Consider the following 25,194-nt stretch of genomic DNA (forward strand, 5'->3'; position numbering starts at 1 on the left):
TTCCACACTACTTTCCTTCCATCTATAGCATTTCTTAATATTATGCAGTTTGTTTGGCTTTGATACCTCATAATTGACTATTGCTCTGTTCAAGTAGACTTTGACTGTGCTGTCATCTGATAGGGGTGTCAGTGGGCTGAGTGTGAACGCTCTGAGAGACTCTGGGTTGAGGTCGTTGATAAAGTAGTCTACAGTACTGCTGCCAAGAGATGAGCTGTAGGTGTACCTACCATAGGAGTCCCCTCGAAGCCTACCATTGACTATGTACAGACCCAGCCTGCGACAGAACTACAGGAGTTGTATTTGTTGATTATTTTGTCATAGTAGCTCTCTCTCTCTCTCTCTGTATCTCTCTCTCTCTCTCTCTCTCTCTCTCTCTCTCTCTCTCTCTCTCTCTCTCTCTCTCTCTCTCTCTCTCTCTCTCTCTTTCTCTCCCTCTTAGTGACAGTAGTTTGGAGTGACTGTGTGTGTTTACTCTGTTGAACATCTGTTGCTGTGCCTTTAATGTCAAGTGTTGCTAATTTAGTTATCCTGAACACAGCACTAAAAGGCCCCTCAGATGTTTGCTAAACGTCGGGTTGTAACACTTAGTGAATAATAGATCGACTTGAACACAGTTTATAATAAAGTGATCAAAAGAAAAAGAATCAGCGAAGAGGAGTGAGGAAAGGAGGGGAGGGAGGAGGATGGGAGAGGAGAGGAGAGGAGGGGAAAGAAGAGGTGAGGAGAGGAGAGGAGAGGAAAGGAAGGGAAAGGAAGGGAGAGGAGAGGAGAAGAAGAGGACAGCCAGATCATGTACTGTATATCAACCACAACAGCCTTAACCTCAATCACAAGCTTTTCATTCTGACTGCAAACACTCTGATCCTGACCACAATGTCTCTGATCCTGACCACAATGTCTCTGATCCTGACCACAATGTCTCTGATCCTGACCACGATGTCTCTGATCCTGACCACAATGTCTCTGATCCTGACCACAGTGTCTCTGATCCTGACCACGATGTCTCTGATCCTGACCACGATGTCTCTGATCCTGACCACAATGTCTCTGATCCTGACCACGATGTCTCTGATCCTGACCACAATGTCTCTGATCCTGACCACGATGTCTCTGATCCTGACCACAAAGTCTCTGATCCTGACCACAATGTCTCTGATCCTGACCACAATGTCTCTGATCCTGACCACAATGTCTCTGCTCCTGACCACAATGTCTCTGCTCCTGACCACAATGTCTCTGATCCTGACCACAATGTCTCTGATCCTGACCACAATGTCTTTGATCCTGACCACGATGTCTCTGATCCTGACCACAATGTCTCTGATCCTGACCACGATGTCTCTGATCCTGACCACAATGTCTCTGATCCTGACCACAATGTCTCTGATCCTGACCACGATGTCTCTGATCCTGACCACAATGTCTCTGATCCTGACCACAATGTCTCTGATCCTGACCACGATGTCTCTGATCCTGACCACAATGTCTCTGATCCTGACCACAGTGTCTCTGATCCTGACCCCAATGTCACAATGTATGACTGTATAATTTGTGACCACAAACCTGCTTATGCTGCAAAATGTTTTTTCTCGTAGTCCTTTCCTGCAGTCCAATGACCTAGTGACCTCATGGGTGGAATAGTGACCTCATGGGTGGAATAGTGACCTCATGGGTGGAATGTTAGAAATACGTTTCATAATTTCATAATTAATAAACATGATTTTTTTTTTACGTCGGAAATCCTGTGTTTCTATGTCAAATGATTGTGTTATATATTCAGTCCCCTGTGATGTATATAAAGTGTAATATTGGGATGCAAACTCAAAATGGAATATATTTCAACTCTATATCTGACATGGTACTGCTACCTTCTTTAAAAGAAAAACATAACCATGTGTGTGAGGTGTTTTTTAACACATCCAAGAAACACTCTGTGTGACCCGGATTTATCCCACTGCAGTAAAAGGTTCATGCTAAACGTTGTGTGTATTGCTGTCGCTGTGTACAGGACATGCTTGTGGTATACAGTAGAGCAGGGATTGTGTTTATTATCCGTTAGTTAAAGCTGTTGGTAACACAAACACACACACACACACACACACACACACACACACACACACACACACACACACACACACACACACACACACACACACACACACACACACACACACACACACACCCCCCTGCTATGACCCAGGAGAAGCCATTCCGTTAGTTTAATAAACACTCTGTTACCTGGCAACAACATGGATGGCCTATTTTTATAGCTTCAACATCTACATGTCTGAGTCTGTCTCTGCTCTGAGTCTGTCTCTGCTCTGAGTCTGTCTCTGCTCTGAGTCTGTCTCTGCTCTGAGTCTGTCTCTGCTCTGAGTCTGTCTCTGAGTCTGTCTCTGCTCTGAGTCTGTCTCTGCTCTGAGTCTGTCTCTGAGTCTGTCTCTGCTCTGAGTCTGTCTCTGAGTCTGTCTCTGCTCTGAGTCTGTCTCTGCTCCGAGTCTGTCTCTGCTCTGAGTCTGTCTCTCCTTCTCCCACAAATATACTCACCATATCCTGTTTAGGAGCGATTATTTCAAAATTGCTGAAAGTAAGGAGAGAAGGCAGGAAAAATGAAGACTTTTTTTTGTTCTTAATGGAAGTGATTTTGAGTGATTTCTGCTCTGTGTACTAAGATGAGAGAACTCAACAACCTCAACATGCTGTCAAACATCCTCTTCCCTTTATAATGGATTTATAATCTTGTTCTATCTACACTGAGTGTACAAAACATTAGGAACTCCTTCCTAATATTGAGTTCCCCTTTTGCCCTCAGAACAGCCTCAATTTATCAGAGCATGGACTCTACAAGTTGTCGAAGACGTTCACCAGGGATGCTGGTTTCGTCAGCCGGTGATTGTCAAGCAAATAACTGTTGGTCTCACGGTATTGACCGATAATTAACATAAACACATTTAGCATCTCCTGGCTTCCACACATTCCACACTGATGCAGACCTTTGGAACATCTACATTTTAAAAAGTCTAATAAACCCATTTAATTCAGCCTACACCTTCACAATAAATCATGATTTATTTTAGACAGATCTAAAGAAACATGATCATGTGAAAAAGTAGTCTATTTCAGAAGAACAGAAACTCTGAGTTGTCCTTCTGTACGGCAACTGCTCCGCCCTCAACCGCTGGGCTCTCCAGAGTGAGGTCTGCACAACGCATCACCGGGGGAAAACTACCTGCTCCGCCCTCAACCGCTGGGCTCTCCAGAGTGAGGTCTGCACAACGCATCACCGGGGGAAAACTACCTGCTCCGCCCTCAACCGCTGGGCTCTCCAGAGTGAGGTCTGCACAACGCATCACCGGGGGAAAACTACCTGCTCCGCCCTCAACCGCTGGGCTCTCCAGAGTGAGGTCTGCACAACGCATTACCGGGGGAAAACTACCTGCTCCGCCCTCAACCGCAAAGCTCTCCAGAGTGAGGTCTGCACAACGCATCACCGGGGGGAAACTACCTGCCCTCCATGACACCTACAGCACCCGATGTCACAGGAAGGCCAAAAAGATCATCAAGGAAAACAACCACCCGAGAAAGAGCCTGTTCACCCCGCTATCATCCAGAAGGCGAGGTCAGTACAGGTGCATCAAAGCTGGGACCAAGAGACTGAAATATAGCTTCTATCTAAAAGCCATCAGACTGCTAAACAGCCATCACTATTACAGAGAGGCTGCTGCCCACATGGAGACCCCATCACTGGCCACTTTAATAAATGGATCACTAGTCACTTTATACAATGCCACTCTAAATAATGCCACTTTAATAATGTTTACATATCTTACATTACTCATATCACGTGTATATACTGTATTTTATACCATCTATTGCACCTTGCCTATGCCGCTCGGCCTTCGCTCATCCATATACAGTTGAAGTCAGAAGTTTACATACACTTAGGTTGAAGTCATTAAAACTCGTTTTTCAACCACTCCACAAATTTCTTGTTAACAAACTATAGTTTAGGCAAGTCAGTTAGGACATCTACTTTGTGCATGACACAAGTCATTTTTCCAACAATTGTTTACAGACAGATTATTTCACTTATAATTCACTGTATCACAATTCCAGTGGGTCAGAAGTTTACATACACTAAGTTGACTGTGCCTTTAAACAGCTTTCAAAATTCCAGAAAATGATGTCATGGCTTTAGAAGCTTCTGATAGGCTAATTGACATAATTTGAGTCAATTGGAGGTGTACCTGTGGATGTATTTCAAGGCGTACCTATGACTTTTGCAGGTAATTGGTTGCACCAGATCTTATTTAGGGGCTTCATAGCAAAGGGGGTGAATAAATATGCATGCACCGCTTTTCTGTTATTTTTTTCATTTCACTTCACCAATTTGGACTATTTTGTGTCTTCATAGTGCCAAGCAAGTGGCACTATGAAGACCAAGGAGCTCTCCAAACAAGTCAGGGACAAAGTTGTGGAGAAGTACAGATCAGGGGTGGGTTATAAAAAAATTCAGAAACTTTTAACATCCCACGGAGCAACATTAAATCCATTATAAAAAAATTGACAGAATATGGGAGTACAACAAACCTGCCAAGAGAGGGCCGCCCACCAAAACTCATAGACCAGGCAAGGAGGTCATTAATCAGAGAGGAAACAAAGACACCAAAGCAAACCCTGAAGGAGCTGCTAAGCACCACAGTGGAGATTGGAGTATCTGTCCATAGGACCACTTTAAGCTGTACACTCCACAGAGTTGGGCTTTACGGAAGAGTTGCCAGAAAAAAAGCCATTGCTTAAAGAAATAAATAAGGAATCAAGTTTGGTGTTCGCCAAACGGCTTGTGGGAGACTTCCCAAACATATGGAAGAAGGTACTCTGGTCAGATGAGACTAAAATTGAGATTTTTGGCCATCAAGGAAAACGCTATGTCTGGCGCAAACCAGCATCATGCTGTGGGGATGTTTTTCATCGGCAGGGACTGGGAAACTGGTCAGAATTTAAGGAGTGATGGGTGGCGCTAAATACAGGGAAATTCTTGAGGGAAACCTGTTTTAGTCTTCCAGAGATTTGAGACTGGGACGGAGATTCACCTTCCAGCAGGACAATGACCCTAAGTATACTGCTAAAGCAACATGCAAGTGGTTTAAGGGGGAAACATTTAAATGTCTTGGAATGGCCTAGTCAAAGCCCAGACCTCAATCAAATTGAGAATCTGTGATATGACATAAAGATTGCTGTACACCAACGGAACTTTTTATCCGGAATGTGGCTGACACAACAGATCAGAACATTTCTCTTAGAGTGATTAAAGGGACAAAAGAGTGCTGAGTAGCAGGCAGTTAGCACGTTTGGTAGTCTACTAATGACCATCAGCAGCATCAGAGCAGAGAAGCCTAGTTACCGTGACTAAACAGACTCGTGGAATTTGACTGCCTTCATAACTTGTGATCGCTGGCGTGGCGGTAATACAGTCACCGCAACAGCCGTACGCCTGCCACCTTCTACCATAACCCGTTCAAAGGCACTTGCACTCTCCTCCCCTTCATCTACACTGATTGAAGTGGATTTAACAGGTGACATCAATATGGGATCACAGCTTTCACCTGGATTCACCTGGTCAGTCTGTGTCATGGAAGGATCCGGTATGTTTTGTACTCAGTGTATATGACCACCATCAGTGCTATGTAGTAATTCTAAAGCATTGGTTATTCAACCCTTTATCCCTCGGGCCAATGGCTAACGTGTGTCTGTGTGTATTTCTGTGTACTATGTGCATGTGAGCGTTTGAGTGCTTTAGATGTGTGTGTTTCAATCTCTGTTTTTAGAGTTTCGACCTAGGAAGTTCTTCTGCTAAGAAAGTGCCAGTATGTCTGTCTGCCTGTGTCTTCTCTGTCTGTCTGTTTTGTCTGTCTGCTCTGTCTGTCTGTCTGCTGCCTGTCTGCCTGCCTGCCTGTCTGCTTTGTCTGTCTGCTCTGTCTGTCTGCCTGTCTACCCGCCTCTGCTTTGTCTGTCTGCCTGCCTCTGTCTGCTGTCTGTCTGTCTTCTCTGTCTGTCTGTCTGCCTGTTTTCCCTGTCTCCTCTGTCTGCGCTCCACTGCTCGTCTTTGTGAGTATAGAAACCTGCGTGTGTGTGTGTGTGATTGAGTTTGTGTGAGTAAAGAAACCTTCCTCCCTCGTTGTAGAGACCCACTGGAGCATAGCATGGACCACAGTTTACAGATCCCTCCAGCCCTCTCTCCCTGTCTCTCTCCATCCCTGTCTCTCTCCCTGTCTCTCTCCCTCCAGCCTGTCTCTCTCCCTCCATCCCTGTCTTTCTCCCTGTCTCTCTCCCTCCATCCCTGTCTCTCTCCCTCCAGCATGTCTCTCTCCCTCCAGCATGTCTCTCTCCCTCCATCCCTGTCTTTCTCCCTGTCTTTCTCCCTCCATCCCTGTCTTTCTCCCTGTCTTTCTCCCTCCATCCCTGTCTCTCTCCCTGTCTTTCTCCCTCCATCCCTGTCTCTCTCCCTGTCTCTCTCCCCCATCCATGTCTTTCTCCCTCCATCCCTGTCTCTCTCCCTCCATCCCTGTCTCTCTCTCCATCCCTGTCTCTCTCCCTCCATCCCTGTCTCTCTCCCTCCAGCCCTCTCTCTCTCCCTCCAGCCCTCTCTCTCTCCCTCCATCCCTGTCTTTCTCCCTCCATCCATCCCTCTCCCTCCATCCCTGTCGCTCTCCCTCATCCCTCTCTCTCCCTCCATCCCCGTTCTTCCCCCCCATCCATCCCTCTATTTCACCTCCATTCCTGTCTCTCTCCCTCACCCCTGTCTCTCTCCCTCCATCCATGTCTCTCTCCCTGTCTCTCTCCCTCCTGTCTCTCTCCCTCATCCCTGTCTCTCTCCCTCATCCCTGTCTCTCTCCCTCATCCCTGTCTCTCTCCCTCATCCCTGTCTCTCTCCCTCATCCCTGTCTCTCTCCCTCCATCCCTGTCTCTCTCCCTCTCTCTCCCTTATCCCTCTCTCTCCCTCCATCCCTGTCTCTCTCTCTCCCTCCATCCCTGTCTCTCTCTCCATCCCTGTCTCTCTCTCCATCCTTCTCCTTCTCTCTCCATCCTTCTCCTTCTCTCTCCATCCCTCTCTCCCTCCATCCCTCACGATCTCCCTCCATCACCCTCTCTCTTACTCAATCCCTCTCTCTCTCTCTCTCTCTCTCTCTCTCTCTCTCTCTCTCATCCCTCTCCTCTCTCTATCACTCTCTCGCTCCCTCATCCATGTCTCTCACCCTCCATCCCTGTCACTCTCCCTGTCTCTCTCCCTCATCCCTCTCTCTCCCGCCATCCATGTCTCTCTCTCTCCATCCCTCTCTCTCTCTCTCTCTCCATCCCTCTCTCGCTCCCTCATCCATGTCTCTCACCCTCCATCCCTCTCTCTCCCTCCATCCCTGTCTCTCTCCATCCCTCCCCTTCTCTCTCCATCTCTCTCTCCCTCCATCCCTCACTATCTCCCTCTATCACTCTCTATCTTACTCAATCCCTCTCTCTCTCTCTCTCTCCCTCTCTCTCACCCTCCATTCCTGTCTCTCTCTCCCTCCATTCCTGTCTCTCTCACCCTCCATCCCGGTCTCTCACCCTCACTATCTCCCTCTATCACTCTCTATCTTACTCAATCCCTCTCTCTCTCTCTCTCTCTCTCTCTCTCTCTCTCTCTCTCTCTCTCTCTCTCTCCCTCTCTCCATTCCTGTCTCTCTCTCCCTCCATCCCTGTCTCTCTCCCTCCAGCATGTCTCTCTCCCTCCAGCATGTCTCTCTCCCTCCATCCCTGTCTTTCTCCCTGTCTTTCTCCCTCCATCCCTGTCTTTCTCCCTGTCTTTCTCCCTCCATCCCTGTCTCTCTCCCTGTCTTTCTCCCTCCATCCCTGTCTCTCTCCCTGTCTCTCTCCCCCATCCCTGTCTCTCTCCCTCCATCCCTGTCTCTCTCCCTCCATCCCTGTCTCTCTCCCTCCATCCCTGTCTCTCTCCCTCCATCCCTGTCTCTCTCCCTCCACCCCTGTCTCTCTACCTCCAGCCCTCTCTCTCTCCCTCCAGCCCTCTCTCTCTCCCTCCAGCCCTCTCTCTCTCCAGCCCTCTCTCTCTCCCTCCATCCCTGTCTTTCTCCCTCCATCCATCCCTCTCCCTCCATCCCTGTCGCTCTCCCTCATCCCTCTCTCTCCCTCCATCCCTGTTCTTCCCCCCCATCCATCCCTCTATTTCACCTCCATTCCTGTCTCTCTCCCTCACCCCTGTCTCTCTCCCTCCATCCATGTCTCTCCCTCATCCCTGTCTCTCTCCCTCATCCCTGTCTCTCTCCCTCATCCCTGTCTCTCTCCCTCATCCCTGTCTCTCTCCCTCATCCCTGTCTCTCTCCCTCCATCCCTGTCTCTCTCCCTCTCTCTCCCTTATCCCTCTCTCTCCCTCCATCCCTGTCTCTCTCTCTCCCTCCATCCCTGTCTCTCTCTCCATCCCTGTCTCTCTCTCCATCCTTCTCCTTCTCTCTCCATCCTTCTCCTTCTCTCTCCATCCCTCTCTCCCTCCATCCCTCACGATCTCCCTCCATCACCCTCTCTCTTACTCAATCCCTCTCTCTCTCTCTCTCTCTCATCCCTCTCCTCTCTCTATCCCTCTCTCGCTCCCTCATCCATGTCTCTCACCCTCCATCCCTGTCACTCTCCCTGTCTCTCTCCCTCATCCCTCTCTCTCCCGCCATCCATGTCTCTCTCTCCATCCCTCTCTCTCTCTCTCTCTCCATCCCTCTCTCGCTCCCTCATCCATGTCTCTCACCCTCCATCCATGTCTCTCTCCCTCATCCCTCTCTCTCCCTCCATCCCTGTCTCTCTCCATCCCTCCCCTTCTCTCTCCATCTCTCTCTCCCTCCATCCCTCACTATCTCCCTCTATCACTCTCTATCTTACTCAATCCCTCTCTCTCTCTCTCTCTCTCCCTCTCTCCCTCTCTCCATTCCTCTCTCTCTACCTCCATCCCTCTCTCTCTCTCCATCCTTCTCTCGCTCCCTCCATTCCTGTCTCTCTCTACCTCCATCCCTCTCTCTCTCTCCATCCTTCTCTCCCTCTCTCCATTCCTCTCTCTCTACCTCCATCCCTCTCTCTCTCTCCATCCTTCTCTCCCTCTCTCCATTCCTCTCTCTCTACCTCCATCCCTCTCGCTCCCTCCATTCCTGTCTCTCTCTACCTCCATCCCTCTCTCTCTCTCCATCCCTCTCTCTCTACCTCCATCCCTCTCTCTCTCTCATCCCTCTCTCTCTCTCCATCCTTCTCTCCCTCTCTCCATTCCTCTCTCTACCTCCATCCCTCTCTCTCCCTCCATCCCTGTCTCTCTCCATCCCTCCCCTTCTCTCTCCATCTCTCTCTCCCTCCATCCCTCACTATCTCCCTCTATCACTCTCTATCTTACTCAATCCCTCTCTCTCTCTCTCTCTCTCTCTCTCTCCCTCTCTCCATCCCTCTCTCTCTACCTCCATTCCTGTCTCTCTACCTCCATTCCTCTCTCTCTCTCTCTCTCTCTCCCTCTCTCCATCCTTCTCTCGCTCCCTCCATTCCTCTCTCTCTCTCTCTCTCTCTCCCTCTCTCCATCCCTCTCTCTCTCTCCATTCCTCTCTCTCTCCCTCCATTCCTGTCTCTCTCTCCCTCCATCCCTCTGTCTGTATTTACTCTCTCAGTCCATCCAGGTTATTGTGTTGATACAAAGACCCACAGCCCTCCCGACCAGCTTCTTTCCTCTCCTCTACTGTTTCCTGTCCTCTCCTCTACTGTTTCCTGTCCTCTTCTCTCCTGTTTCCTGTCCTCTTCTCTCCTGTTTCCCGTCCTCTCCTCTCCTGTTTCCCGTCCTCTCCTCTCCTGTTTCCCGTCCTCTCCTCTCCTGTTTCCCGTCCTCTCCTCTCCTGTTTCCCGTCCTCTCCTCTCCTGTTTCCCGTCCTCTCCTCTCCTGTTTCCCGTCCTCTTCTCTCCTGTTTCCTGTTTCCCGTCCTCTTCTCTCCTGTTTCCTGTTTCCTGTTCTCTCCTGTTTCCTGTTTCCTGTCCTCTCCTGTTTCCTGTCCTCTTCTCTCCTGTTTCCCGTCCTCTCCTCTCCTGTTTCCCGTCCTCTTCTCTCCTGTTTCCTGTTTCCTGTCCTCTCCTGTTTCCTGTCCTGTCCTCTCCTGTTTCCTGTTTCCTGTCCTCTCCTCTACGGTTTCCTGTCCTCTCCTCGTCTCTCAAAACAAACAGATAAAGAGACATTCTAATGGAGAGAGACAGTTTGTTAAAATCACTAGGCTGTGATTTCTGTGTATAAGGCACTAGATGAGATACTTCAGTGTGTTGTGTTAGGTACTAGTCTTGGTACTGGGGATGGGAATGTCATCTACAACTGCTTTACAGGTCTAATAAAGAGTTAATGATGCTGGCTGACCCTGTCGTTGTACTGCTCACTGTGAAGAAAAAGAATGGTTTTACTGAAGTGAATGAGGTCTCGGTCCTCATGGTGATGGTTTATAGGCCAGTGCATTGACATTACGGAACACAGAGGTTGTATTTGTGATAAGAAAAACAGTCAAATGTAAATAGGTAAAATGATGAATATATCTTTCCTCGCTCCTGCAACTCTTCCCATTCATTCCCGTTATTGGCTTATAAAGAGAATGTGTTTACACTCAGTCAACTTACTTGTTAAAAATATTAGTACAAAGGTTAGATAAAACAGAGAATAGCCATAATGCCATGGTGAAAGCTCCAGTCTTGTGTAGTGAATTAACCTGAACATCCAGAATGCGGATTATATGCGACACATTACATTGAGGTATAACGTTTTGACCTTAAAGTAGGAAGAGAAGGTCAATGGATTTGACATGCATCAAAGTCTACGGTGTGAACTGAGGTGTGTTGTGTGTGTCATGTGTGTCTGTGTGCACACGTTTGTTCGTGCATGAGTGTGTGTCCGTGTGTCTGGGCCATTTAATGATGAGATTAGTGCGTTCAGTGGGCATATCAATGTGCTGATGTCAGGTTTAGCCAGTAACCACAGGTTTAGCCAGTAACCACAGGTTTAGCCAGTAACCACAGGTTTAGCCAGTAACCACAGGTTTAGCTAGTAACCACAGGTTTAGCTAGTAACCACAGGTGTAGCCAGTAACCACAGGTGTAGCCAGTAACCACAGGTTTAGCCAGTAACCACAGGTTTAGCTAGTAACCACAGGTGTAGCCAATAACCACAGGTTTAGCCAATAACCACAGGTTTAGCTAGTAACCACAGGTGTAGCCAGTAACCACAGGTGTAGCCAGTAACCACAGGTTTAGCCAGTAACCACAGGTTTAGCCAGTAACCACAGGTTTAGCCAGTAACCACAGGTTTAGCCTCTACCCCTCCCTAATAACTGATGAAGGTGAAATGACCCTCAACCACAGATCTGGGATCAGATTACCCTATAACCAGAACCTGGGGGGAGAAGGCAAAATAGCTTCCTCTGATGGAGAGATGGAGAATATGAGAACAAGACAGAGACAGAGAGAGCTCTGTCTGCAAAAAGATTATTACTTGACACATAGGAAAGAATTAACAAAGAAACAGAGGAAACTAGAGTGCTATTTGGCCCTAAACAGAGAGTTCACAGTGGCAGAATACCTGACCACAGTGACTGACCCCAAATTAAGGAAAGCTTTGATGTGAAAGGAGAAGAAAGAGAAACTGAGTGTGAGTGGTTATTCCTGTCCATCCCCTGCTGTAACTCTGTGTGTAGTGGAGAGAGGCTCTCCCCCTAGTGGCCAGACTGTGTAACACACGTGTCAGTCAGTCAGACCTGTCAGGATTGTCCATTCTACCAGCTCTACTTCTTTGCTCCTTTGTCTGTCATGGATGGGAAGCATCAGGTGCACTACATTGATCGAGAGGTCAAAGTTCAGAACAGTATTCCATTCCAGGGAATGTGTATGTATAGATCTGGTTAGGAGCCGTCTGCCAATGCTTTGACTATGTACAGACTCAATGAGCATAGCCTTGCTATTGACAAAGGCCGCCGTAGGCAGACCTGTGCCGACTGCCCACAAAATGAGGTGGAAACTGAGCTGCACTTCCCAAGCTCCTGCCAAATGTATGACCATATTAGAGACACATATTTCCCTCAGATTACACAGATCCACAAAGAATTTGAAAACAAATCCAATTTTGATAAACTCCCATATCTACTGGGTGAAATACCACAGTGTGCCATCACAGCAGCAAGATTTGTGACCTGTTGCCACAAGAAAAGGGCAACCAGTGAAGAACAAACACCATTATAAATACAACCCATATTTATGTTTATTTATTTTCGCTTTTGTACTTTAACTATTTGCACATCGTTACAACACTGTATATAGATAATATGACATTTGAAATGTCTCTATTACTTTGTAACTTTTGAGTGTAATGTTTACTGTTCATTTTTATTGTTCATTTAACTTTTGTTTATTATCTATTTCACTTGCTTTGGCAATGCAATATAAACATATGTTTCCCATGCCAAATGTTTTATTATTTTTTTTATTTCACCTTTATTTAACCAGGTAGGCTAGTTGAGAACAAGTTCTCATTTACAACTTCGACCTGGCCAAGTTAAAGCAAAGCAGTTTGACACATACAACAACACAGAGTTACACATGGAGTAAAACAAACATACAGTCAATAATACAGTAGAAAAAAGTATATATACAGTGTGTGAAAATGAGGTAAGATAAGGGAGGTAAGGTAATAAATAGGCCATAGTGGCGAAATAATTACAATATAGCAATTAAACACTTGAGTTATAGATGTGCAGAAGATGAATGTGCAAGTAGAGATACTGGGGTGCAAAGGAGCAAGATAAATAAATAAATACTGTATATAGCATTGATTCAAATCAAATCAAATTTTATTTGTCACATACACATGGTTAGCAGATGTTAATGCGAGTGTAGCGAAATGCTTGTGCTTCTAGTTCCCGACAATGCAGTAATAACCAACAAGTAATCTAACCTAACAATTCCACAACTACTACCTTATACACACAAGTGTAAAGGGATAAAGAATATGTACATAAAGATATATGAATGAGTGATGGTACAGAACGGCATAGGCAAGATGCAGTAGATGGTATAGAGTACAGTATATACATATGAGATGAGTAATGTAGGGTATGTAAACATAAAGTGGCATAGTTTAAAGTGGCTAGTGATACATGTATTACATAGAGATGGCAAGATGCAGTAGATGATATACAGTACAGTATATACATATACATATGAGATGAGTAATGTAGGGTATGTACACATTATATTAAGTGGCATTGTTTAAAGTGGCTAGTGGTACATTTTTACAGTATTTCCATCAATTCCCATTATTAAAGTGGCTGGAGTTGAGTCAGTATGTTGGCAGCGGCCGCTAAATGTTAGTGGTGGCTGTTTAACAGTCTGATGGCCTTGAGATAGAAGCTGTTTTTCAGTCTCTCGGTCCCTGCTTTGATGCACCTGTACTGACCTCGCCTCCTGGATGATAGCGGGGTGAACAGGCAGTGGCTTGGGTGGTTGTTGTCCTTGATGATCTTTATGGCCTTCCTGTGACATCGGGTGGTGTAGGTGTCCTGGAGGGCAGGTAGTTTGCCCCCGGTGATGCGTTGTGCAGACCTCACTACCCTCTGGAGAGCCTTACGGTTGTGGGCGGAGCAGTTGCCGTACCAGGCGGTGATACAGCCCGACAGGATGCTCTCGATTGTGCATCTGTAGAAGTTTGTGAGTGTTTTTGGTGACAAGCCGAATTTCTTCAGCCTCCTGAGGTTGAAGAGGCGCTGCTGCGCCTTCTTCACCACACTGTCTGTGTGGGTGGACCAATTCAGTTTGTCCGTGATGTGTACACCGAGGAACTTAAAACTTTCCACCTTCTCCACTACTGACCCGTCGATGTGGATAGGGGGGTGCTCCCTCTGCTGTTTCCTGAAGTCCACAATCATCTCCTTTGTTTTGTTGACGTTGAGTGTGAGGTTATTTTCCTGACACCACACTCCGAGGGCGTCAGGAAAATAACCTCACACTCAACGTCAACAAAACAAAGGAGATGATTGGGGATCAGTATAGTATGGGGATTGGGGATCAATACAGTATGGGGATGAGGTAGTTGGATGGGCTATTTACAGATGGGCTGTGTGCAGTGATCTGTGAGCTGCTCTGACAGCTGGTACTTGAAGCTAGTGAGGGAGATATGAGTCTCCAGCTTCAGTGATTTTTGCAGTTTGTTCCAGTCATTGGCAGCAGAGAACTGGAAGGAAAGGTGGCCAAATGAAGAATTGGCTTTGGGGGTGACCAGAGAGATATACCTGCTGGAGTGCGTGCTACGGGTGGGTGCTGCTATGGTGACCAGTGAGCTGAGATAAGGCGGGGCTTTACCTAGCAGAGACTTAGATCACCTGGAGCCAGTGGGTTTGGCGACGAGTATGAAGCGAGGGCCAGCCAACGAGAGCGTACAGGTCACAGTGGTGGGTAGTATATGGGGCTTTGGTGACAAAATGGATGGCACTGTGATAGACTGCATCCAATTTGTTGAGTAGAGTGTTGGAGGCTATTTTGTAAAAGACATCGCCGAAGTCGAGGATCGGCAGGATGGTCAGTTTTACTAGGGTATGTTTGGTAGCATGAGTGAAGGATGATTTGTTACGAAATAGGAAGCCGATTCTAGATGTAATTTTGGATTGGAGATGCTTAATGTGAGTCTTGAAGGAGAGTTTACAGTCTAACCAGACACCTAGGCATTTGTAGTTGTCCACATATTCTAAGTCAGAACCGTAGTAGTCATGCTGGACGGGCGGGCAGGTGCGGGCAGCGATTGGTTGAAGAGCATGAATTTAGTTTTACTTGCATTTAAGAGCAGTTGGAGGCCAGGGAAGGAGAGTTGTATGGCATTGAAGCTTGTCTGGAGGTTAGTTAACACAGTGTCCAAAGAAGGGCCAGAGGTATACAGAATGGTGTCGTCTGCGTAGAGGTGGATCAGAGAATCACCAGCAGCAGGAGCGACATCATTGATATATACAGAGATGTATACAATTAAGCCCTTGAATTTAATTGAGAGGGAGAGAGACATAGAGGGACAGTCATATGAAAGGAGAAAGAGAGAGAAACTGAGTGTGAGTGGTTATCCCTGTCCATCCCCTGCTGTACCTCTGTGTGTAGTGGAGAGAGGCTCTCCCCCTAGTGGCCAGACTGTGTAACACACGTGTCAGTCAGTCAGACCTGTCAGGATTGTCCATTCTACCAGCTCTACTTCTTTGCTCCTTTGTCTGTCATGGATGGGAAGCATCAGGTGCACTGTTACGTTCCCCAGTTTCTGTGTTGTATTTAAGTGTGTGTGTTTCAGGAGATAGATTCCTGAAAACTCCCCAAGCAGCTGATTGGTCGACCCCAGGCTAATTGATGATTGGAGCTGACCCCGCCCCCTCGTCAAGAAGCAGCTGACTCTAATCACCATTGCCACCTGAAGATATAAAAGCCAGTGTTCTGTTCAGAAGAAGGGAGATGAGATCAGGAGAGAGATTAGAGATGAGATCAGGAGAGAGATTAGAGATGAGATCAGGAGAGAGATTAGAGGGAGATTGAATATTTAGGAGAGAGATTAGAGAGAGAGGAGAGAAATTAGAGATTAGAGGGAGATTGAATGTTTTGGATAGTGTTGGTTGTGTATCAAAGTGTTGGTATGTACTATATTAGTTGTTGTTGGTAGCAGCTTTGCTATGTCCTGTGAGTGTTTGTGAAATTGTTAATAATTATTCTGTTTCATTTGTTCCCAGGGGGGAAGGGGAAGGCACTTTGGGAGTGCTTAGGCAAGAGGCCCGCGGGCATACATATACCCGTAGTATATTTACTGTCTAGGCACACTAGGTAAGACCTGGGCGGACCACCCCCTGTATTTTAGTTAGGGCACCAGGTGGTGCTAAGTTAGGTAAGTTAAGTGGGTAGGCAGGTTAGATAGGAGAGGGGGAACTTTGATATTTACTTTCTTTGCTTTGGTTCCGTCCAGCCCCTTTTCCCCATATTACCGTGTAAGAAAATAAATCCTAGTAAACGGTAAATTCTGCCTTTGTCGTCCTTTCTCGCACCTGCAGTCCATACCTCTTGCACTTCACAGAGAGTTGAGTTGTAGCAGGGAGTTGCGTTCCCTCTTCTCAGAGGCGTGCGTAACATGCACTACATTGATCAAGAGGTCAAAGTTCAGAACAGTATTCCATTCCAGGGAGTGTGTATGTATGGATCTGGTTAGGAGCCGTCTGCCAATGCTTTGACTATGTACAGACTCAATGAGCATAGCCTTGCTATTGACAAAGGCCGCCGTAGGCAGACCTGTGCCCACTGCCCACAAAATGAGGTGGAAACTGAGCTGCACTTCCCAAGCTTCTGCCAAATGTATGACCATATTAGAGACACGTAGTTCCCTCAGAATACACAGACCCACAAAGAATTTGAAAACAAATCCAATTTTGTTAAACTCCCATATCTATTGGGTGAAATACCACAGTGTGCCATCACAGCAGCAAGATTTGTGACCTGTTGCCACAAGAAAAGGGCAACCAGTGAAGAACAAACACCATTGTAAATACAACCCATATTTATGTTTATTTATTTTCGCTTTTGTACTTGAACTATTTGCACATCGTTACAACACTGTATATAGACATAATATGACATTTGAAATGTCTCTATTACTTTGGAACTTTTGAGTGTAATGTTTGCTGTTTATTTTTATTGTTTATTTCACTTTTGTTTATTATCTATTTCACTTGCTTTGGCAATGCAATATAAACATATGTTTCCCATGCCAAATGTTTTATTTTATTTTTTTATTTCACCTTTATTTAAACAGGTAGGCTAGTTGAGAACAAGTTCTCATTTACAACTTCGACCTGGCCAAGATAAAGCAAAACAGTTTGACACATACAACAACACAGAGTTACACATGGAATAAACAAACATACAGTCAATAATACAGTAGAAAAAAGTCTATATACAGTGTGTGCAAATGAGGTAAGATAAGGGAGGTAAGGCAATAAATAGGCCATGGTGGTGAAGTAATTACAATATAGCAATTAAACACTGGAGTGATAGATGTGCAGAAGATGAATGTGCAAGTAGAGATACTGGGGTGCAAAGGAGCAAGATAAATACATAAATACAGTATGGGGATGAAGTAGTTGGATGGGCTATGTACAGGTGCAGTGATCTGTGAGCTGCTCTGACAGCTGGTGCTTAAAGCTAGTGAGGGAGATATGAGTCTCCAGCTTCAGTGATTTTTGCAGTTTGTTCCAGTCATTGGCAGCAGAGAACTGGAAGGAAAGGTGGCCAAAGGAAGAATTGGCTTTGGGGGTGACCAGAGAGATATACCTGCTGGAGCGCGTGCTACGGGTGGGTGCTGCTATGGTGACCAGTGAGCTGAGATAAGGCGAGGCTTTACCTAGCAGAGACTTAGATGACTTGGAGCCAGTGGGTTTGGCGACGAGTATGAAGCGAGGGCCAGCCAACGAGAGCGTACAGGTCGCAGTGGTGGGTAGTATATGGGGCTTTGGTGACAAAACGGATGGCACTGTGATAGACTGCATACAATTTTTTTGAGTAGAGTGTTGGAGGCTATTTTGTAAAAGACATCGCCGAGGTCGAGGATCGGTCGGATGGTCAGTTTTACGAGGGTATGTTTGGCAGCATGAGTGAAGGATGATTTGTTACGAAATAGGAAGCCGATTCTAGATGTAATTTTGGATTGGAGATGCTTAATGTGAGTCTGGAAGGAGAGTTTACAGTCTAACCAGACACCTAGGTATTTGTAGTTGTCCACATATTCTAAGTCAGAACCATCCAGAGTAGGGATGCTAGACGGGCGGGCAGGTGCAGGCAGCGATCGGTTGAAGAGCATGCATTTAGTTTTACTTGCATTTAAGAGCAGTTGGAGGCCACGGAAGGAGAGTTGTATGGCATTGAAGCTTGTCTGGAGGTTAGTTAACACAGTGTCCAAAGAAGGGCCAGAGGTATACAGAATGGTGTCGTCTGCGTAGAGGTGGATCAGAGAATCACCAGCAGCAAGAGCGACATCATTGATGTATACAGAGATGTATACAATTAAGCCCTTGAATTTAATTGAGAGGGAGAGAGACATAGAGGGACAGTCATATGAAAGGAGAAAGAGAGAGAAACTGAGTGTGAGTGGTTATCCCTGTCCATCCCCTGCTGTAACTCTGTGTGTAGTGGAGAGAGGCTCTCTCCCTAGTGGCCAGACTGTGTAACACACGTGTCAGTCAGTCAGACCTGTCAGGATTGTCCATTCTACCAGCTCTACTTCTTTGCTCCTTTGTCTGTCATGGAGGGGAAGCATCAGGTGCACTACATTGATCGAGAGGTCAAAGTTCAGAACAGTATTCCATTCCAGGGAGTGTGTATGTATGGATCTGTTTAGGAGCCGTCTGCCAATGTTCCCACTTCTCAGATTGACCTTTTGACAATTATTATTTTATTTAACCATCATTTTACTAGGCAAGTCAGTTAAGAACAAATTCTTATTTTCAATGACAACATCTGGCCTCTATGAGAACTTCAGTGTTGACCCGCATTAGAGAAGCACATCAGAGAGTAGATTGCAGACATGACACTTTGGAATCTGTCCTCAAGTGCACCCTTTTCTCTATATAGTGCACTACTTTTGACCAGGGGCAATGGAACTCTGGTCAAAAGTAGTGCACTAAATGGGGGACAGGGTGCCATTTGGGGTGCAGATTCATAATGAGATTAGTAGAGGGAGGTAGAGATTGAGTTGAAAGAGACTGCTGGACATAAGAGAGATAGAGAAACAGATGGAGAAGATGATGAAAGGTTAAGTTACATTAATCTGCCAGGTATGTACACACCCACTCAGTAATATCTATATCACAGGGTTGATACTATTTTAAAACTATACGACTTTGACACTACTTTCTACCATTTGATTCGACGCTGCTTTCTTTATTACCTTCCTATCGACAAGCATTCCAGTCGTTCCTGAGTCCAAGCTAAGATAGTCTGCATGCAGTTTCTCTCTGAAGGCATTTAGCCCATTCTTGATGTCCCTGTGTATAAATGGACAGCATTGTGTAACCTGGACCTGCTACAATGGAGCTTCAAAGAAGATCTTCCACAAGCCTTTCATCCTGCTGGCTCAGGGAGGGGCAACTCCAGTCCTAAGGGGGGCCAGAGCAGTGTCTCACTTCTTCCCCCATGCCTAGCTAACACAGCTGATGAAACTAATTGCATTCTAAACTGAAGATCGTGATTTGTTGATTATTGGTGTCAGGTGTTTTAGCTGGGGCAAGAATGTGACATCAATCAGGCTTGCGAGGACTGGGGTTGCCCATCCCTGTGCTAGCCCAACCACGGTAGTTCCATACCCTCTCCGCGTCTCTCTGTCACTTCACATCCTATCACTGTGTGCGTGTGTGCGTGTGTGTGTGTGTGTGTGTGTGTGTGTGTGTGTGTGTGTGTGTGTGTGTGTGTGTGTGTGTGTGTGTGTGTGTGTGTGTGTGTGTGTGTGTGTGTTGGGTGTGGGTGTGTGTGTGTTGGGGCCCCTCTCTTTTCAGGGGTTGAGATCAAATCAAAAAGGGAGCATTTTCATTCCTGCTGTTCCATTTTGCTTTCTTTTGGTTGGTTAGCTAGCTTAGCAACTGTCACTAAAGCGGACATAGTTGTATACGGTTGCCATGGCAGTTGGGGGTTGCCAAGGCAACAATTTGGACTTTCTTAATCGACAGGAAAGTGAGCACGATTCCAAACGGTTAATATTTTTCCCACTCTCGCACTTTTATTTTTTCTCTCTCTCCAAGAATGTAATCTGCTCTAGATTAGTTCATCCCTCTAGTTTTCTCTCTGTTGTGGGGAGGTTGAATTCATCCCTGTATCTTTCTCTCTGTTGTGGGGATATTGAATTCATCCCTGTATGTTTCTCTCTGTTGTGGGGAGGTTGTGTCCTACGTTAACCAACGTGTGTGTATGTGTGTGTTGAGGAGTATTGACAGGGGTCTAACTCAGGTCTAATCCAAGCAGTGTGTGAGTGAAAGCAGTGTGTGAGTGAACATGCTAGCTAGCCACTCTTCCACCATGTTACAAGCTGTCCTTGTTTCTCTCTTTCAGTCTGTTGTCCATTCTATCATTCCAAGGTGTTGACTCAGGGGTTGTTTTAAAAGAAACACACTGTCCCACATCTTTTCCAGTCTTTACTCTGTTTACAATCTCTCTCTCGTGCGCTCTCTCTCTCTCTTTTCTCTCTCTTTCTTTATCTCTCTCTTTTTCTCTCTCTCTCTCTCTCTTTTTCTCTCTCTTTCTTTCTCTCTCTCTCTTTTTCTCTCTCTCTCTCTTTTTCTCTCTGTCTTTTTCTCTCTCTCACTCTCTCTCTTTCTCTCTCTCTCTCTCTCTTTTTTCTCTCTCTTTCTTTCTCTCTCTCTTTTTCTCTCTCTCTGTCTCTTTCTTTCTCTCTCTCTCTTTCTATCGCTCTTTCTCTCTCTTTCTCTCTATCTTTTTCTATCTCTCTCTCCATGGTGTTTTGTGTGTTCAAGCCCTCTCTGTCTCTGACCTAACTTTAGAATGCCTTGTTACTGGGCCGAGGAGAATATGTCTTGCAGCACGTTGTTCCATGTATGGTTCACTCTGAACTACATAACAATGTGTAGTAGAGACATGTTGTGAGGTGAGGACGTCACGGTATAGAACTGAGACTCGTCCTCCAGTATTTACTCTTTTATGTAGACATTTCAGATGGTATATACAGAGTCATGGATGTTGACGGGAGAAAGTCGGAAAATGTCTGTGGTTGGATTCGATCCCACGTTGCTACTATACATGCTTAGTAGACTCCAGCACTTCCACTACTCCACGCTGCTGCACGGCCATGGTTTAGTGTTACGGCCATGGTTTAGTGTTACGGCCATGGTTTAGTGTTACGGCCATGGTTTAGTGTTACGGCCATGGTTGAGTGTTACGACCATGGTTGAGTGTTACGGCCATGGTTGAGTGTTACGGCCATGGTTTAGTGTTACGGCCATGGTTTAGTGTTACGGCCATGGTTGAGTGTTACGGCCATGGCCATGGTTGAGTGTTACGGCCATGGTTTAGTGTTACGGCCATGGTTTAGTGTTGCGGCCATGGTTTAGTGTTGCGGCCTTGGTTTAGTGTTACGGCCATGGTTTAGTGTTGCGGCCATGGTTGAGTGTTACGGCCATGGTTGAGTGTTACGGCCATGGTTTAGTGTTACGGCCATGGTTTAGTGTTGCGGCCATGGTTTAGTGTTGCGGCCTTGGTTTAGTGTTACGGCCATGGTTTAGTGTTGCGGCCATGGTTGAGTGTTACGGCCATGGTTGAGTGTTACGGCCATGGTTTAGTGTTACGGCCATGGTTGAGTGTTATGGCCATGGTTGAGTGTTACGGCCATGGTTTAGTGTTACGGCCATGGTTTAGTGTTGCGGCCATGGTTGAGTGTTACGGCCATGGTTTAGTGTTACGGCCATGGTTTAGTGTTGCGGCCATGGTTGAGTGTTACGGCCATGGTTGAGTGTTACGGCCATGGTTTAGTGTTACGGCCATGGTTGAGTGTTATGGCCATGGTTGAGTGTTACGGCCATGGTTTAGTGTTACGGCCATGGTTTAGTGTTGCGGCCATGGTTGAGTGTTACGGCCATGGTTTAGTGTTACGGCCATGGTTTAGTGTTACGGCCATGGTTGAGTGTTACGGCCATAGCCATGGTTGAGTGTTACGGCCATGGTTTAGTGTTACGGCCATGGTTGAGTGTTACGGCCATGGCCATGGTTTAGTGTTGCGGCCATGGTTTAGTGTTGCGGCCATGGTTGAGTGTTACGGCCATGGTTTAGTGTTAAGGCCATGGTTTAGTGTTACGGCCATGGTTGAGTGTTACGGCCATGGCCATGGTTGAGTGTTACGGCCATGGTTTAGTGTTACGGCCATGGTTGAGTGTTACGGCCATGGCCATGGTTTAGTGTTGCGGCCATGGTTTAGTGTTGCGGCCATGGTTTAGTGTTACGGCCATGGTTTAGTGTTGCGGCCATGGTCTAGTGTTGCGGCCATGGTCGAGTGTTACGGCCATGGTTTAGTGTTGCGGCCATGGTTTAGTGTTACGGCCATGGTTGAGTGTTACGGCCATGGTTGAGTGTTACGGCCATGGTTGAGTGTTACGGCCATGGTTGAGTGCTACGGCCATGGTTGAGTGTTACGGCCATGGTTGAGTGTTACGGCCATGTTTAGTGATACGGCCATGGTTTAGTGTTGCGGCCGACTAATTATCTCTAGCCACTTTAATAATTAATAATTGGATGTAATAAATGTATCACTAGTCACTTTAAACAATGCCACTTTATATAATGTTTAAAAATCCTTGAATGAGTAGGTGTGTCCAAAATGTTGACTGGTACTGTAGATGCAGACAAGAGTGTGCAAGGCAGTGTTGAATGTTTCACTTTCTGTCACCTTGATTACTTACAATTCTTTCAACCTGCGCACCTACGTTGTAAATGCTCTTTCATAGGCTAGGTTGTAGCAACCACATGATGGGTATAGGGAACATTAGAGTATCCTGTAGTAGTCTAAACCTATCGATGTTACATTGAACTGGGTGAATGGAATAGGAATGAGAGTCATCCAATATGCTGTAAAAGAAAAAAGGCCGTGTTCATGAAAGAAATAATCATCCTCCCTCATCTTAAACAGCACTGGCCGCCACTGCTGTTGAAGTATAGACACCTTTAGTTTAGTGTTGCGGCCATGGTCTAGTGTTACGGCCATGGTCGAGTGTTACGGCCATGGTTTAGTGTTGCGGCCATGGTTTAGTGTTACGGCCATGGTTGAGTGTTACGGCCATGGTTGAGTGTTACGGCCATGGTTGAGTGTTACGGCCATGGTTGAGTGTTACGGCCATGGTTGAGTGCTACGGCCATGGTTGAGTGTTACGGCCATGGTTGAGTGTTACGGCCATGTTTAGTGATACGGCCATGGTTTAGTGTTGCGGCCATGGTTTAGTGTTGCGGCCATGGTTTAGTGTTGCGGCCATGGTTTAGTGTTACGGCCTTGGTTTAGTTTTACGGCCATGGTTTAGTGTTACGGCCATGGTTTAGTGTTGCCTGGGCCTGTATTGTGTCCATCTCTGAGTTGGTGGCTTTGCAGGGAATCCTTCTCCATCTCTTTCTGTCATCATCTATCTTTCCTCCCATCCTTATCCCTCCTTCCCTCCTCTCTAGGATGATGTGATTTAGTTTATTTTCATTGACATGATTTGCGATCTGCTTGGCTTGTTAGAAACTCTAAACCTCAACCACAAACAAACTAAGTAGATGGCAAATCATGTCAATCTCTTTTTAAGTGTGTGCACTGTATCATACTATGTGTGTGTGTGTTACTGACTCTCTCTCTCTCCGTCTCTCTCTCTTCTTTCTCTTCTCTCTCTCTTCAGTCCCTCAGGGAGTGATCCAGAACGGAGCCAGAATGATGAGTCATGGCCTGTACACAGGAATACGACCACTACCCATCAATCCCGTAGGGATCAGGACAGCTGCTGACAGGTTGGTATATCTACCATAGAGAGAGAGACCCACTGGCAACAGACGTCAATTCATTGTCTATTCCACGTTGTTAAAACAACATTATGCGTGCCCAGTGGACACACACACAGTGGACACTAACCCTAACCCTAACCCTAACCCTAACCCAGTGGACCACTCACTCACTCACTCACTCACTCACTCACTCACTCACTCACTCACTCACTCACTCACTCACTCACTCACTCACTCAGACAGACAGCTGAGCTATGTTTAACACAGTGGTCCAGCTAAACTCTGTTTAACACAGTTGTCCAGCTGAGCTCTGTTTAACACAGTGGTCCAGCTGAGCTCTGTTTAACACAGTGGTCCAGCTGAGCTATGTTTAACACAGTGGTCCAGCTGAGCTATGTTTAACACAGTGGTCCAGCTAAACTCTGTTTAACACAGTGGTCCAGCTGAGCTATGTTTAACCCAGTGGTCCAGCTGAGCTATGTTTAACACAGTGGTCCAGCTGAGCTATGTTTAACACAGTGGTCCAGCTGAGCTATGTTTAACACAGTGGTCCAGCTGAGCTATGTTTAACACAGTGGTCCAGCTGAGCTATGTTTAACACAGTGGTCCAGCTGAGCTCTGTTTAACACAGTGGTCCAGCTGAGCTCTGTTTAACACAGTGGTCCAGCTGAGCTATGTTTAACACAGTGGTCCAGCTGAGCTCTGTTTAACACAGTGGTCCATCTAAACTCTGTTTAACACAGTGGTCCAGCTGAGCTATGTTTAACACAGTGGTCCAGCTGAGCTATGTTTAACACAGTGGTCCAGCTGAGCTATGTTTAACACAGTGGTCCAGCTGAGCTATGTTTAACACAGTGGTCCAGCTGAGCTCTGTTTAACACAGTGGTCCAGCTGAGCTATGTTTAACACAGTGGTCCAGCTGAGCTATGTTTAACACAGTGGTCCAGCTGAGCTATGTTTAACACAGTGGTCCAGCTGAGCTATGTTTAACACAGTGGTCCAGCTGAGCTATGTTTAACACAGTGGTCCAGCTGAGCTATGTTTAACACAGTGGTCCAGCTGAGCTATGTTTAACACAGTGGTCCAGCTGAGCTATGTTTAACACAGTGGTCCAGCTGAGCTATGTTTAACACAGTGGTCCAGCTGAGCTCTGTTTAACACAGTGGTCCAGCTGAGCTATGTTTAACACAGTGGTCCAGCTGAGCTATGTTTTACCGGATGCTACAGATCAAATTGTACCCCGGGATAAGTGGTGGGTAGGGACACAACTGACAGCTACACACAAACCATCACAACACTTCAACATGATAGCTCAGTAAAAACTGTATTACCACACAGTGGTGTGCTTTGACAAAGTACAAACACAGAATACACACATAAACAGGTACTCTTACCTTCTATTGTTTCTGTCTTTCACACACACGCACACACACACGCGCGCACACACGCGCGCACGCACGCACACGCGCATGCACGCACGCACACACACACACACACACACGCACGCACACACACACGCGCGCATGCACGCACGCACACACACACACACACACACACACACACACACACACACACACACACACACACACACACACACACACACACACACACACACACACACACACA

The 25,194-nt window shown here is 46.4% G+C and overlaps 1 protein-coding gene across 2 annotated transcripts in view; it reads left to right on the forward strand.

Annotated features, from left to right (window-relative positions):
* The window catches only part of LOC120023099 (forkhead box protein N3-like), a 160,486-nt gene that overhangs the window by 126,818 nt on the left and 8,474 nt on the right, over positions 1-25,194 (forward strand). Inside the window, exon 5 of one of the 2 annotated variants that reach the window (XM_038967069.1) lies at positions 23,466-23,574. In XM_038967069.1, coding sequence (XP_038822997.1) covers positions 23,466-23,574 — 109 coding nt within the window. Of the gene's footprint in view, positions 1-982; positions 2,082-23,465; positions 23,575-25,194 lie in introns of those variants that run through there. The other variant, XM_038967070.1, reaches the window with a different exon arrangement.

The sequence above is a fragment of the Salvelinus namaycush genome, chromosome 28, assembly GCF_016432855.1.
Source record: "Salvelinus namaycush isolate Seneca chromosome 28, SaNama_1.0, whole genome shotgun sequence".
Classification (NCBI taxonomy): Eukaryota; Metazoa; Chordata; class Actinopteri; order Salmoniformes; family Salmonidae; genus Salvelinus; species Salvelinus namaycush.